We start from the raw sequence: 16,157 nt of genomic DNA on the forward strand, positions 1-16,157 counted from the left end.
TTTGGGCCTATACACGCTGGAATTTGAAAGAATGAGGGGGGGATCTCACTGAAACCTACCTAATGTTGAAAGGTCTAGATAAGGTGGATATAGAGAGGATGTTTTCGATGATGGGGATATCCAGAACTAGAGGGCACATTCTCAAAATTGAAGGTGACCATTTAGAACAGAGGTAAGGAGGAATTTTTTTAGCCAGAGTAGTGAATCTGTGGCATGTTCTGCCACAGACTGCAGTGGAGTGCAGTGCAGCCTCATTACATCCACCCAAGATAGTTGAGCTTAACTCTTCAGTTGAACAATGTCAAATATGGACACGCATCGCAAAGTCTACAAAAAGTAATGGATACAGCCCAGTCCATCGTGTGTAAAGCCCTCCCCACCATTGAGCACTGCAAGGAGCGTTACCACAAGAACGTAGCATCGTGGACCGCTGCCGTTCAGACCACACTCACCTTCTCACTGCTGCCAGTAGGTAGGAGGTACAGGAACCTCAGGACCCACACCACCCAGTTCAGGAACAGCTATTACTTCTCAACCATCAGTCTCCTGAACCAGTGTGGATAACTTCACTCAGCTCATCACTGAACTAATTCCACAAGCTGCAACTCATGTTTGCAAATTTATTTATTTATTATTACTAGTTGATCTTTCTCTATTTCACAATTAGTCTCCTTTTACACATTGGCTCTTTGTCAGTTTTTTTGTGTACAATTTTTCATTGATTCTATTGGATTTCTTTGTTCTACTGTGAATGCCGGCAAGAAAATGAATCTTGCATACGTGTGCTTTGATAATAAGTCTAGTTTGAACTGTGAAGCCTTCTTGAGAGTGTGTGAGACATTAAACCCAGGTGGATGTATGAGGTCCCACAGCCACTCCCCAAGGAAGAGCAGCACACAGTTCTGTTCAGTGTCCCAGTCAGCATTCCTCTCCCAACCAGTCATTAAACCTACTGTGTGACCTTGATGTGGACATTTTCTTCAGTTGTGACAACGCCTCACAGGGACCTCATTAGCTGCAAACTGATCTGAGCTCATCTAATTGCAGACATCTTCAAGCAGTTCAGCCAGAAACTGGCATGTCAGCTGATCCAGTCTACCCTTGCTTACTTACTGCCTGCTACACCGCTGGCGGTTAGGGCGCCAGTGGAAGACCTCCATCTCTGGCGGTGTCCAGGGCTTCCTTCATCATGACAGTAGCTTCCTCTCGGTTTTCACTGCTGTCAGTCATACAAGTCCCGACTGGAGACTCAGGAATACCGTCGCACTCAGATACAGGAGGGATCAATTTTGTTTTACCTGTCGCGGTTGTTAGCCCTCAGCTGAACCCCTGAACCTGGAGGACTGGTGGATCACTCTTGGTCTGGCCTCTACCCTTTGACCTGTTTGACACGGGTCACCCTACCAGGAACCAACACATAAAGCCCTGACTCCAGCCAACAAAGCTCTCTATCTAATTGAAGCACGCAAGCCTCCAAACCACGGCAAGTTTGAGGTCCTCTTGGAGGAGCGTAACCCTCATTCCAATGAGAAAACAAGCGAATGGCAGCTTATCCCTCTAAAGAGTGGTGTTTCACTGGCCAATCATTTTAAACTAAATTAATTACATTTACATTGTCCTATTTTACAGTTTCCAATCCATAATTTAATCTAAATTAACCAAATACAGTGGACCAAAGCTATTTGAGTCTAACTCTGTTATAAAACCATTTACAACTGTTCTATAAACCCAAGAGATTCTGCAGTTGCTGGAAATCCAAAGCAACACCCACAAAATGCTAGGGGAACCCGGCAGGTCAGTCAGCGTCTGTGGAGGGGAATAAACAGTCAGTGTTTCAGTCCTGATGAGGGATCTTGGCCCAGGTAATTTCATCATATCTGCATTAATGTAGTTTAAAGGAAAAGAAAATCTAACAAAATTCCCCAAAATCAGGGAGGGTTCCATCAGATTCCATCTTCTTCAGCCTTTTACCTCTTCCATCTATCACCCCCCAAATTCTAACTTCAACCCCCCCCCCCTTCCCCACCCACCCACAGTCCCTTTCTCCAGGTTTCACTATCTCCTGCTAGCTTGTACTCTCACCCCTCCCCCAACCTTTTCATTCTGGCTTCTGCCCCTTCCTTTCCGGTCCTGAAGAAGGGTCTCAGCCCAAAATGTCGACTGTTTATTCATTTCCATAGATGCTGCCTGACCTGCTGAGTTTCTCCAGCGTTTTGTTTGTGTTACAACTGTTCCCCGTTTGTTCCAGTGTCTGAGGTGTCAATGCAGCTTTGAATGATGCAATCTCCCATTACCTTGCCGTACAAAGGTCTGGCTGGTGTCCAGGAGAATCTCACAGCCCTCCACGATCATACGCTCGATGGCCAGGTTCTTGCGAATGTTTTCTGTTTCACTTACTTCATCGTGCATTATTCTGCGGTGAGCACAGCAGAGTGTTAAATGGAGGAGATTCTGCAGAAGCTGGAGCTCTGGAGCTCCGCACACAAAATGCCAGAGGAGCCGTGGCAGGAACATTATGTCTCTCTGCCCCGAAAGAGGGCATGTTGAGATGTTGAAGTGTTGGGTGTACAGTAGGTTTTGATGGATTCTGGGTCATGGTCTCGGGGGGCTTTGTTATTGCTTGCGTGGTGGGTGGTGGGGGTTGCTGAAGTGAGCGGGGGGGGGGTTTGATACTTTTTTTCTGCTGCTTGTGTGTGGGAGGAGGAGGGGGCTCTGGGGTTCTAATGTTTCTCTGTCATTCACTATTTGGGGGTTTTCCTCTCTGCTTCGTGGCGGTCTGTGAAGAGTAAGAATTTCAGGTTGTATACTGTCTACATTCTCTGATATTAAATCGCACCACTGAACTCAGCAGGTCAGGCAGCATCTATGGAGAGGAATAAACACAGGAGAAGCTCTGCTGCTATAGTTGGGGAATTGAATTCAAGTGCTGCGAGGTAATGTTGCAGCTCTATAAAACCCTGGTTAGACCACACTTGGAGTATTGTGTTCAGTTCTGGTGTCCTCATTATAGGAAGGATGTGGAAGCTTTAGAGAGGGTGCAGGTGAGTACTAACCGGAGTCTGCCTGGATTAGAGAGCATGTCTTATGAGAAAATGTTGAGCAAAGTAGGGCTTTTCTCCTTGGAGCAAAGGAGGGTGAGAGGTGACTTGATAGAGGTGTACAAGATGATAAGAGGTGCAGATTGAGTGAACACTCGGAGTTTTTTCCCCAGGGTGGAAATGGCTAACATGAGGGGTATAATTTTAAAGTGATTGGAGGAAAGTATAGAGGGAATGTCAGAGGTAGGCTTTTTACACAGAGAGTGGTGGGTGGGTGGAATATGCCACCATGGATGGTGGTAGAGACAGATACAATGGGGGGGGGGGGGATTTTGAAAAACTCTTAGACAGGCACGTGGGTGACAGAAAAATTGAGGGCCATGTGGGAGGGAAGGGTTAGATTGATCTTGGAATAGATTAAATGGTTGGCACAATATTGTGGGCCAAAAGAGCCTGTACTCTGCTGTACTATGTTCTATGTTTAATTCAGCCATGGTCTTCAAATGCCACCGAGGTCAATGGGGATCTCCCCTTTGCTGCCACAGCAGGGCCGTGTTGCACAGGATTCCCAAATGTCGGCACTGGTGAATGCCTCACCCTCCAAACCTCGCAAGGACCCTCTGTGAGGGTCTCCTGTGGTCCTTCACAGAACTGGAACTTTCAGGGGCAACTACTGTCACATTTTCTCTGGGGTTTACAGCCGCTGGGGAAGGTAAATCCTCCAGAGCAGCAGAGGTAAACCTGCCGACGCTGGGTATCTGAAATAAAACCCCAAGAAGGAGAGCAGCAACATCCGTAGAGAGAGACACGGAGGGAACAGGTCAGGGTGAAGCAGTTCCTGATCTCAGTCCACATTAAAAAACAAACAAACTGTTGAGTGTTTTTAATGTTGTACTGTGAGATCATTTCCCACTATTTTGCAAGAGATCCGTTCAAGAGTCAGATAACAGTGTGAGGTAGAATCTATCCTCGAGCCTGGTGGTCCGTGCTTTCAGGTTTTTGTGTCTTCTGCCGGATGGAAGAGGGGAGGAGAGAGACTGTCCGGGGTGGGTGTGGCTGTGCAGCCTGACTCAGTGGAATTGCCCAGGCAGGTCCCTGTGAACCCAATTCCAGCAGCTCCCCCTTAAGACATTAGTCTGGGCTTTAGATTATTATTGTTGTGTGTATTGAGATGCAGTGAATAGCTTGTCTATAGTTTATACGGATCAGCTCATTACACAGTGTGCTGAGGTTAAACGAGGTAAAACACCAAGAGAATGTAGAATAAAGTGTAACAGCTACAGAGAAAGAGCAGAGCAGGTTTCAGTCACCTGCCAGAGGTGGTTGGGAATTGTTGGATGCCATTACTAACCGAGAGAGCTCCTCCAGCTTTGACTTGGCATATTCCAGACTCTTCCTCTCCACGTGCTCGTGGGGTGTGTGAGCCAACAGCTCGTGCAGAGTCAGGATGTACCTGGGGATCTACGGAGCAGAAAACGGAAAATCAAACGAGGGATCAGAAGTACACAAGTAGATCACACAGTGAACAGCAGGGTGTTGAGGACTGCAGTAGAACAGAGGGACCCGGGAATCCTTGAAGGTGGTGTCACAGGTATCTAGGGTCGTAAAGAGAGCTTTTGGCACATTAGCCTTTATAAATCAGAGAACTGAGTACAGGAGTTGGGATGTTGTGTTGAGTTGTATAAGACTTTGATGAGGCCAAATTTGGAGTATTGTGTGTATTACTGGTCACCCACCTACAGGAAAGATATCAATGAGTTTGAAGGAGTACAAGGATGTTGACAGGAATTGAGAACCTCAGTTACAGGGAAGGTTGGATACATTAGGACTTTATTCCCTGGAGTGTGGGAGAACGAGGGGAGATTTGATAGAGTTGTACTAAATTATGAAGGCATAGATAGGGTAAATGAAAGCAGGCTTTTTGCACTGAGGTTGGGTTAGACGAGCATTAAAGGTCATAGGTTAATCTTTAAAGGGAACCTGAGGGGAATATTCTTCACTCTAAGGAATGGAACGAGCTGCCAGCGGAAGTGATGGATATGGGTTTGATTGCAACAGAAAAGAGATATTTGGATAAGTATATAGATGGGAGGGGTCTGGAGCACTATGATCACGGTGCGCGACTAAGTCACAGACAGGTCAGCATGGACTAGATGTGCTGTAGCATTTTATAAGATATAAGACAGATGGCTGAGGAGGCCAAGCCATTGGATATATTTAAAACAGAGATTGATAGATTCTTGATTAGTTAGGGCATGATAGGTTACAGGGAGAAGGCAGGAGAATAGGGTTGAGAGGGATAATAAATCAGCCGTGATGGATTTGCGGAGCAGACTCGATAGGACAAATAACCTAAATCTGCTCTTATGGTTTCCTGACTGTGACTCTAAGTAGATGTAGTGTATGCAGGCTGCTTTTGGGAGACACCAAACGAGAATGCAAATGCACAGACAAGCAGTGTCTTCAAGAATCCCCCAGTGCGGAGAAAATCCATACATTGCCTATCACTTTGTGGCTGTGAGAACCCAGCCTCTCTCCAACAACCCAAGTCTGTGATTCACAAGAAACTACAAGTCCAGGGACAAACTACTGAAAGCATCAGAATCAAGGGATTGTGGGACTTGAATGCCACCCTTAGAAAGGTGGCATCTGTTATTGAGGACGATCATCCAAGACATGCCCTCTGCTCACTACTACCATCAGGGAGGAGGTACAGGAGCCTGAAGGCACACAGTGCACTTGATGCTTTAGGAAAAGCTTCTTCCTCTCTGCCATTAGATTTCAGAATGGTCCATGATTCCATGAACACTACATTGCTATTTTGGCATTATTTATTTATTTCCAGCCATATATTTCTTATTATAACTTATTGTTATTGTAACTTTTTTGCACTGTACTGCTGCTGCAAAACAACAAATTTCACAACATACTGTATGTATTAGGCCCCCTGTACCTAATAAAGAAGGCATTGAGTGTATGTTCGTGGTCTTCTGCTGCTGTAGTCCATCCACTTCAAGGTTTGACATGATCTGCATTCAGAGATGCTCTTCTGCACACCACTGTTGTAACACATGGTTACTTGAGTTACCATCACCTTCCTGTCAGCTTGAACCAGTCTGGCCATTCTCCTCTGACCTCTCCCATTAACAAGGTGTTTTCACCCACAGAAGTGCCACTTACTGGATATGTTTTTGTTTCTCACACCATTCTCTGTAAATTCTAGAGACTGTTGTGCGTGAAAATCCCAGGAATCAGCAGTTTCTGAAATACTCAAACCACCCCACCTGGCACCATCAATCATTACACGATCAAAGTCACTTTGTTCCCATTTCTTCCCCATTCTGATGTTTGATCTGAACAACAACTGAACCTTTTGACCATGTCTGCATGCTTTTATACATTGAATTGCTACCACATGATTGGCTGATTAGATATTGCATCAACGAGCAGGTATACAGGTGTACCGAGTAAAGTGGCTACTGAGTGTCTCTTTAATCACTTTATTTCTTATAACTTATAGTAATTTTTATGTATTGCAATGTACTGATGTTCAAAACAACAAATTTCACCACATATGTCTGTGATAATAAACCTGATTCTGGTGACACAAGAGCAAACACATTAAGATGTTGTTCCAGGGCTGTAAAGCCTGAGTCTTTGCATTTGACAAGGTTCCACACGGTAGGCTTATTCAGAAAGTCAGAAGGCATGGGATCCAGGGAAGTGTGGCCAGGTGGATTCAGAATTGGCTTGCCTGCAGAAGGCAGAGGGTTGTGGTGGAGGGAGTACATTCAGATTGGAGGGCTGTGATTAGTGGTGTCCCACAAGGATCTGTTTTGGGACTTCTACTTTTCGCGATTTTTATTAACGACCTGAATGTAGGGGTAGAAGGGTGGGTTGGCAAGTTTTCAGACAACACAAAGGTTGGTGGTGTTGTAGATAGTGTAGAGGATTGTTGAAGATTGCAGAGAGACATTGATAGGATGCAGAAGTGGGCTGAGAAGTGGCAGATGGAGTTCAACCCGGAGAAGTGTGAGGTGGTACACTTTGGAAGGACAAACTCCAAGACAGAGTACAAAGTAAATGGAAGGATACTTGGTAGTGTGGAGGAACAGAGGGATCTGGGGGTACATATCCACAGGTCCCTGAAAGTTGCCTCACAGGTAGATAGGATAGTTAAGAAAGCTTATGAGGTGTTAGCTTTCATAAGTCGAAGGATAGAATTTAAGGGACGTGATGTAATGATGCAGCTCTGTAAAACTCTAGTTAGGCCACACTTGGAGTACTGTGTCCAGTTCTGGTCACCTCAGTATAGGAAGGATGTGGAAGCATTGGAAAGGGTACAGAGGAGATTTACCAGGATGCTGCCTGGTTTAGAGAGTATGGATTATGATCAGAGATTAAGGGAGCTAGGGCTTTACTCTTTGGAGAGAAGGAGGATGAGAGGAGACGTGATAGAGGTATACAAGATATTAAGAGGAATAGACAGAGTGGACAGCCAGCGCCTCTTCCCCAGGGCACCACTGCTCAGTACAAGAGGACATGGCTTTAAGGTAAGGGGAGGGAAGTTCAAAGGGGATATTAGAGGAAGGTTTTTCACTCAGAGAGTGGTTGGTGCGTGGAATGCACTGCCTGAGTCAGTGGTGGAGGCAGACACACAAGTGAAGTTTAAGAGACTACTAGACAGGTATATGGAGGAATTTAAGGTGGGGGGTTATATGGGAGGCAGGGTTTGAGGGTCGGCACAACATTGTGGGCATTCTATTCACAACATTCTATGTTCTATGTTCAATTAAAGGGCAGATGTCAATCCACTTTAGCAGTGGAAGGCTCTGCTCTCTTCCCCAGCCCCTGAGAAGAGGGGTAGGATAGAAGCACCTGCCTCACCTGAAACATTGGGTAGGTCAGGAACGTCTCCAGCGTCCTCTCTTCACAGTCCGGCTTTGCTTCATACTGCTTCAGTAGCTTGTCAAAGTCTCTGTTCTGCTTGCAACTAGCCAAGATCTGCAGACTGTACTGGTGGTTCCTCACAAACTCCTGGTAGATGTTCAGCATCGGAAGGAGAATGTCAAAAAGGTCAGCTGTGGGGTGGTTCAGAAAACACATGGTCAAGAGGTTAGTGTGGTCACCGTCTTAACTCTCCACATTTCTGCTAAACTGGCAGGAAGCAGTCAAGCCTCACATTGTGACTTGGTGCACTTGGTGGAAAGGTGCATGCATTGTGAACGTTTAGAGTCACAGAGCACTACAGAATAGAAACAGGCCATATGTCCAGTCTAGTCCTTGCCTGGTCCCATTGACCTGCTCTTGAACCATTGCCCTCCAAAACCTTCCAACAAAGTACTTATCCAAACTGCACTCAAACCTGCACCCACCACTTTAAAGTTCAAATTAAATTCATTATCAAAGTACGTATACGTCACCATTTACAACCCTGAAATTCATGTTCTTAGAGGCATTCACAGTCAAGCAAAGAAATAAAATAGAAAACAATTTTAAAAAAATGAACTAGGACTGACAATCAACCCAGGTGCAAAAGAAGACAAACTCTAGAAATACCAAAAAATGGTACCTAAATAGATAATATTGAGAACATAAGTTGTAGAGTCCTTGAACGTGAGTCCATAGGTTGTGGAATCAGTTCAGTGTTGAGATGAGTGAAGTTATCCACACCGGTTCAGGAACCCGATGGTTATAGTGTAATAACCTTTCCTGATCCTGTCCGTGTGGGACCCAAGGCTCTTGTACCTCCTTCCTGATGGTAGCAGTGAGAAGAGGACATGGCCTGGATGGTGGGGGTCCTTTCTTGTGAACTCCGCCTCATGTACCTCTTAAATATTTCAACTTTCACCCTTAACCTATAACTTCCAGTTCTAGTCTCACCCACACTCAGTGGGAAAAGCCTACTTACATTTACCCTATCTTTACCCGTCATCTTGCCTTTCATAATCTCTGGATGATCTCAAGACCATAAGATATAGGAGTAAAGTAGGCTATTCAGCCCATCAAGTCTGCTCCACCATTCAATCATGGCTGATCCAGTCATCCCCTCTCCCCTGCCCTTTCCCCATACCCTTTGACACCCTGGCTACTCAAGAACCTATCTATCTCTGCCTTAAATGCACCCAATGACTTGGCCTCCACAGTCGCTCCTGATAACGAATTCCACAGATTTACCATCCTCTGACTAGAGTAATTTCTTCGCATCTCTGTTCTAAATGGACGTCCTTCAATCCTGAAGTCTTGTCCTAGACTCCCCTACCATGGGAAATAGCTTTGCCATATCTAATCTGTTCAGGCCTTTTAGCATTTGGAATGTTTCTATGAGATCTCCTCTCATGCTCCTGAACACCAGGGAATACAGCCCAAGAGCTCCAGACATCCCTCATACAGTAACCCTTTCATTCCTGGAATCATTCTCGTTAATCTTCTCTGGACCCTCTCCAATGTCAGTATATCCTTTTTAAAATACAGAGCCCAAAACTGCACACAATACTCCAAGTGTGGTCTCACGAGTGCCTTATAGAGCCTCAACATCACATCCCTGCTCTTATATTCTATACCTCTAGAAATGAATGCCAACATTGCATTCGCCTTCTTCACCACCAACTCAACCTGGAGGTTAACCTTTAGGATATCCTGCACAAAGATTGCCGTCCCTTTGCATTTCTGCTTTTTGAATTCTCTCCCCATCTAAATAATAGTCTGCCCGTTTATTTCTTCCAGCAAAGTGCACATCCATACACTTTCCAACACTGTATTTCATTTGCCATTTCTTTGCCCATTCCCCTAAACTATCTAAGTCTCTCTGAAGGTTCTCTGTTTCCTCAACACTACCCGCTTCTCCACCTATCTTGGTATCATCGGCAAATTTAGCCACAAATCCATTAATCCCATCGTCCAAATCATTGACATACATCATAAAATACATTGTGGCAGGTCTCTCATTGGTTGCTTTACCAAAGAGAAAAACAACCAGATATTTTACACACAAAATCCACTCCATAGATGCTGCCTGACCTGTTAAGTTCCTCCAGCATTTTGTGTGTGTTTCTATGCTAATTTATCTTTTATTTAGAAAAGGGGACCAAAGCTACTGTGTGTTGCAGGTGTGGTCTCCCATTGTATAACTACATTAATTGTTTATTCCTTTCCATCGATGCTGCCTGACCTGCTGAGTTCCTCCAGCATTTTGTGTGTGTGTTTCCAGCATCCACAGAATCTCCTGTGAACCAGATATTTTACCCTGGATGAGGAAATAAGTATGAAAAGGCGAATGAACTCTGATTGAACTGAGTTTGTTTACTGAATAAAAAGCAAATCCTCGTTCTGTTGAAGAGGCATAGCTCCATCTGAAGAGTAGAGGATTGCAGATTGAATAGTATAATTTTCACATCGCTACAAAGGAGCCCATTATCTAAGTTACCACTGCCGATCCTCGTGATGGAGCAAGTCGTTACCATACATACCTAGTACCAACGTAGGCCAACTGGAAACTCGAGCTTTCAGTCCCTGGTAAAATATTTGGTGCAAAAACATAATTGTTTCACTGAAAAAGAGAAAAATTTAAAGAAAGAGAATGTAATGTGTATTTAGAGAGTTTTTCTCTGTCACCACCTGTTCCCCTCGTCTTAACCCTGTCTTATTGATCACAAAATAAACCTTCTCAATAACAATGGGAACTATTTCTCACTCCTCAGGCTTGGTAACTGATCATTTCTGATCACATCCTTCCAAGCTACAGACAACTCTATGGTAAGCTGGTTTATTATTGACACATGTACTGTTAGAGTGAAGAGCATTTTGTTTTAGCATGCCATTCATTTCATTGCAACTTAACAAGGGGAGAATGCAGAATGCAGTCCTGGATTGACACCAAAGATTGAGGCTGAAAGCCAATTGGAGGCTCAGGTTGAGGGCTGAAGTTCGCTCGGAGGCCTGGAGGCCAATCAGAAATCCAGAAGTTGTGGGCCAGTGACTGGGGACTAAGTGTATGAATCTTTACATGTCCACCGGGGAAGTCACGAGTCAGTGCCTGTGCTGGAGGCAGAAGTCAGCCTGTCCTGGGGTTTGTACACTGTGTGTGGATGGCTATTAGAGAGGAACAAAGCTCGTCCTGTTGCTTGTTGTGTTCTGTGTTGTTCTGCTGAGCTTTGTGGGTATGCTATGTCGGTACCAGAAAGTGCTGCGAAACCTGCGGGCTTCCCTCAGCACGTCCTTTGGTGTGTTGGTTGCTAACTCAAATGGCACATTTCACTGTATGCTTCGATGTACATGTGATAAATAAATCCAAATCTGAATTTAAACTGTCACAGTTACAAAGAAACTGCAGCTTGGAAGACTAAAGGTATTTTCTGATTTTCTGATTTATTTTTGGATAATTGTTGCATGTCTTTTGAACAATTATCTAATAAATATAATTTGCCCAGATCTCATTTTTTTTTAGATATTTACAGATTAAGAACTTTTTAAACACTGTACTTCCTACCTTTCCAAATCTAGATTCTATGGGTATTTTGGAGAAATTGTTAGAAGTAAATCCTTTTCAGAAAGGTGTAATATCAAATGTTTACAATATAATTATGAAAATACGTTCAGAGGCCTTTTATAAGATTAAGAATGATTGGGAAAGAGAACTTAACTTTACTATCCCTATTGAGAATTGGGATAAAGTTCTTCAACTAGTTAATTCATCCTCTATATGTTCTAAACATTCATTGATACAGTTTAAAGTTGTGCATAGGGCTCATATGTCCAAGGATAAATTAGCTCGTTTTTATTTCCACATAAATCCTATATGTGACAGATGTCATTCTGAGATAGCTTCTCTAACTCATATGTTTTGGACATGTCCATCTTTGAAAAAATATTGGAAAGACATTTTTGATATTATTTCCACGGTATTGAATATTGATTTACAACCTCATCCTATGACTGTAATCTTTGGTTTACCAATGATGGAGTCAATTCATTTATCTCCTTCTGCTTGTCAGATGATTGCATTTCTTCCATTAATGGCTAAAAGATCTATTTTGTTGAATTGGAAAGAAATTAATCCCCCTACCACATTTTGTTGGTTTTCTCAAACTATGTTATGTTTAAATTTGGAAAAAATTAGAAGTGTCATATATGACCCTTCTATTAAATTTGAAAAGACTTGGAGGCCATTTATTCAATATTTTCACATGATGTAATTTGACCCTGTTCCAATCCTATTTTTTTTCCCGGTTCTGATTATGTATATGTAGAGAGGATCGGAGTTGGTGTCACTGATGATTCTTTGTCTTTTCTTAGATATTATAAACAGCCCATGTTTTTTTTCTTCCTTTTCTTTTTTTTTTATTAGTTAGTGGTTAGTCTGTTAGATCTTGTTTTTTGGGGGAATAATTTTTTTTCTCTTTTTCTGTTTTTTTTCATATGGATATACCTAGTTTTTTTTTGTCTTGTCTATATTATATTTGTATCACATATGATTTGTGAAGACTTAACTATATTGTACTTATTGCTTATGTATCCTCATATACTCATTTTAATTTTGTAATTTTGTAATCCCAATAATTATGTATCAATCTCACCATGTTGATATTAATAAAAAGATTGAAAAAGAAAGAAACTGCAGTGCAGGTACACAATAAGATACAAGGTAGATTGTGGACGCAGGAATCCATCTTAGTGTACTGGGGAGCTGTTCAATGGGCTTATAACAGTGGGGTAGAGGCTGCCCTTGAACCTGGTGGGATGTGCTTTCGGGCTTTTGTATCTTCTGCCTGTTGGGAGGGGGGAGAAGAGAGAACGTCCGGGGTGGGTGGGGTCTTTACTGAGACAGTGAGAAGTGTAGGGGGAAGGCAGCTCTGGGTGCAATTCACAAAGAGAAACTACTTAGAAGTACAGTGAGAATAATTTTGATTTGAAAATCTTTCACGGTGTGAGGTTGTATGTATTTTCCATCCTTCAGGAATGTGGTGGGGAACTGGAACCAGACAACCTCTCAGGGGGCATTTTACCGTGGGTCTGAAGTCACATTTCAAATATACTGGGTAAAGAATTTCTTCCCTGATGAACATTATCAACCTAGAAGAGTTCACATCAGATGGTCATCGATACAGTAATTCCAGATTTACAGTATTTAATTATCTGAATTTAGATTAGCCATCTGCCAGGTGTGATTTGAATGCACAAAGGTCTGAAAATCGAATCCCCTTCCCCTGTGTCTGGAAGTCAGGGGCCCAGTGTCTGTGAGTCTGGGCCAGGGACTGAAGGTTGGAGACCTGATGTCTCTGAGTCTGAGAATCCAGGGTCAAGGGCTGGAGGCCCGGAGGTGGCCTGTCAATGTGTATGTGAGTGAGTGCGTTAAGTGGGAGGGAGAATATTGGCTTGTTTTGCTGTTTCTGTTGTGACGTTCCTGCTGTTGTTGTTTGTGTAGTCCTGTTGAACATTGTGGACGTGCTCTGTTGGCGCCGGAATGAGTGACAACACTTGCGGGCTGCCCCCCAGTACATCCTCGGTGTGCTGGTTGTTAACTCAGACATCGCATTTCACTGAATGTTTCTCTGTACGTGTGGCAAATAATTCTGAAACTGAACCACAGTCCAACAATCTAAACGCTGTCGTAGTATATAGCTAGGTACCTGTTCAGAAATATGCTACTGACATCATCGTGGGCAATCGGAGGCTTCTTGGAGCTGGCTGCCATGCGGAGGGGTCGGAGGAAGCAGTTCACGAGGATGTGCAGCTGCTGGACGTACTCAGCCTCGGCCTCCAGCATGCTGAACACAACCTGGTTCCTCTTCCTCATGCTCTCCGCGTGCGGGGACCGGATGTAGTCCTGAATGATGGTCTTCCACTTCCTTCGGCACAGCCATCCTCGAAGAAAGCTTTGGACCTGTAGGATATAATATAGAGCATACACCATAGACCACAGACCACAGACCACAGAACATAGACTGTAGACCATAGAACATAGACCGTAGACTGTAGACCATAGACCGTAAACCATAGACCGGAGACCATAAACCATAGACCATTGACCACAAACCATAGACCGTAGACCGTAGACCGTAGAACATAGACCGTAGACCATAGACCGTAGAACATAGACCGTAGACTGTAGACCATAGACCGTAAACCATAGACCGGAGACCATAAACCATAGACCATTGACCGCAAACCATAGACCGTAGAACATAGACCATAGACCATAGACCATAGACCATAGACCATTGACCATAAACCATAGACCGTAAAACATAGACCATAGACCATAGACCATAAACCATAGACCATAGACCATAGACCATAAACCATTGACTGTAAACCATAGACCTTAGAACGTAGACCGTAGAACATAGACCGTAAACCATAGACCGTAGACCATAAACCATAGACCGTAGACCATAGAACATAGTTCATAGGACACAGGACACCAGCTGGTGGCGTAGTGGCATCAGCGCTGGACTTCAGGGCAAGAGGTCTCGAATTCGAATCCGGCCGGCTCCCTTGCACACTCTCCATCCGTGCCTGGGTTGAGTGTCGAGCTAGCAATTTGATCTTGTAAAAAAAAACCTGGAGAGGGATGGGCTCCACCAGGTTTCAGATGCCCAAGACACGCCGTATAAAGCTTGTCATGATGGCGCCCCGATGACTACACACACACACACACACACCATAGTACATGGTAAGTACATAGTACATAGAGTTGGCAGATGGAACCAAGATTACCCAGATAATCGATAGTGAGGGAGATAGGTACAGAGTGCGGCAGGTATCAGTGGACGGGTCAGCCCAGTGGTCAGGTGGGCAGAGGGATGGTAAATAAAATCCAGTTTGGAAATGTGTGCACTGAAAGAGCACAGAAAAAATTTACAAGGATGTTTCTGTGACTGGAGGACCGGAATGATAAGGAAAAGATTGAATAGGCTAGGACTTTATTCCCTGGAGCATAAGAGAATGAGGGGAGATTTGATAGAGATGTAGATAGATAGGGTATAGATAAGGTAAATGAAAGCAGGCTTTTTCCATTGAGGTTGGGTGAGACTACAACCAGAGGTCATAGGTTAAGGGTGAAAGGTGAAATGTTTAAGGGGAACACAGAGGGAAGTTTCTTCACTCAGAGGGTCGTGAGAGTGTGGGAACAAGGGATGGGAGTGTGATTTCAGCATTTAAGAGGGAAGTACATGGATGGGAGGGGTATGGAGGGTTATGGGCCTGGTGCAGGTTAATAGGGTTAGGCAAAATAGTAGTATGGTAATCAGATGGGCTGAAGGGCCTGTTTCTGTGCTGCAGTGTTCTATGACTCTATAGAACATATCTGTCTGGGGCAAACAAGGTAAAAAGATATATAATAAATACGGGACATGAAGTGGGGTTCCACAGAGCCCTGAATGATGGGTAGATAATGTGGGGTTAAGAACATGGTATTAATCAAATCAGAAATCTCTCCTGCAGGAAACCTCTGTGCTTTGTCTGTATGCCTGCCTTACCTTCTTAATTTTCTTTATGTCAACATCTTCATCATTCTGCATCACTGGCTGGGTTAGTTGGATGCGGTCGTTGTTTTTGAGCAGTGAAGCGATCTGTTAAAAGGTACGAGAGTGAATTCAGTGGCCTGTTCTGTTGACCCTGGGAGCATTCAGCTGTGGATTCACAAACAGGAGTCTCACAAACACTCCCAGACACACTGCTTCCAAAAGGATTCTCGGCCAAGTCATTCTGGGCAGGCTTCCGGTCAAGGTGTTGCCGAGCTGTGCATGGTCTGTCGAGTTGTGGCTCACACTTAGTTCTTTCTTTAGGTTTGTAGGGATGCTTTTGGGGCAGTGAGGGGGGTGGTAGGGGTCAGCTTAGGCTTTAGGGACAGGGTTGTGAGGGAATTAGAGGTCAGGCTGGAGTCTACGTCTCCGCTTCATGTTCCAAGGCCAGTACTGTGGATGAAAGACATCCACTGTCAGGTGACAGGTCAGCAGACCAGCGAGGATGAGGGCTGGCGACCCCTGCAGGTTATTGAGTTATTGGTGGGATCTGGATTCAGAGTTCTGTACGGGCATGAGGCCAGTGACTGCCTGGGTATGCGAGGCAGTGAGGCTGGAGTTCGAAGTCTAGTGTTGGGCAGCCCATCATTGGCAA

General features: G+C 44.2%; 1 protein-coding gene across 1 annotated transcript in view; it reads right to left on the reverse strand.

The window, feature by feature from the left end:
* rasgrf1 (Ras protein specific guanine nucleotide releasing factor 1) overlaps positions 1-16,157 on the reverse strand; it is a 116,708-nt gene that overhangs the window by 47,572 nt on the left and 52,979 nt on the right. The window contains exons 4-9 of the mRNA XM_073032700.1: positions 15,518-15,610; positions 13,667-13,920; positions 10,508-10,587; positions 7,926-8,119; positions 4,390-4,499; positions 2,295-2,413 (exon numbers count right to left, since the gene is read on the reverse strand). Of these exons, the coding sequence (XP_072888801.1) occupies positions 2,295-2,413; positions 4,390-4,499; positions 7,926-8,119; positions 10,508-10,587; positions 13,667-13,920; positions 15,518-15,610 (850 nt within the window). The remainder of the gene's footprint in view (positions 1-2,294; positions 2,414-4,389; positions 4,500-7,925; positions 8,120-10,507; positions 10,588-13,666; positions 13,921-15,517; positions 15,611-16,157) is intronic.

The sequence above is a fragment of the Hemitrygon akajei genome, chromosome 30 (assembly GCF_048418815.1).
Source record: "Hemitrygon akajei chromosome 30, sHemAka1.3, whole genome shotgun sequence".
NCBI classification, from domain to species: domain Eukaryota; kingdom Metazoa; phylum Chordata; class Chondrichthyes; order Myliobatiformes; family Dasyatidae; genus Hemitrygon; species Hemitrygon akajei.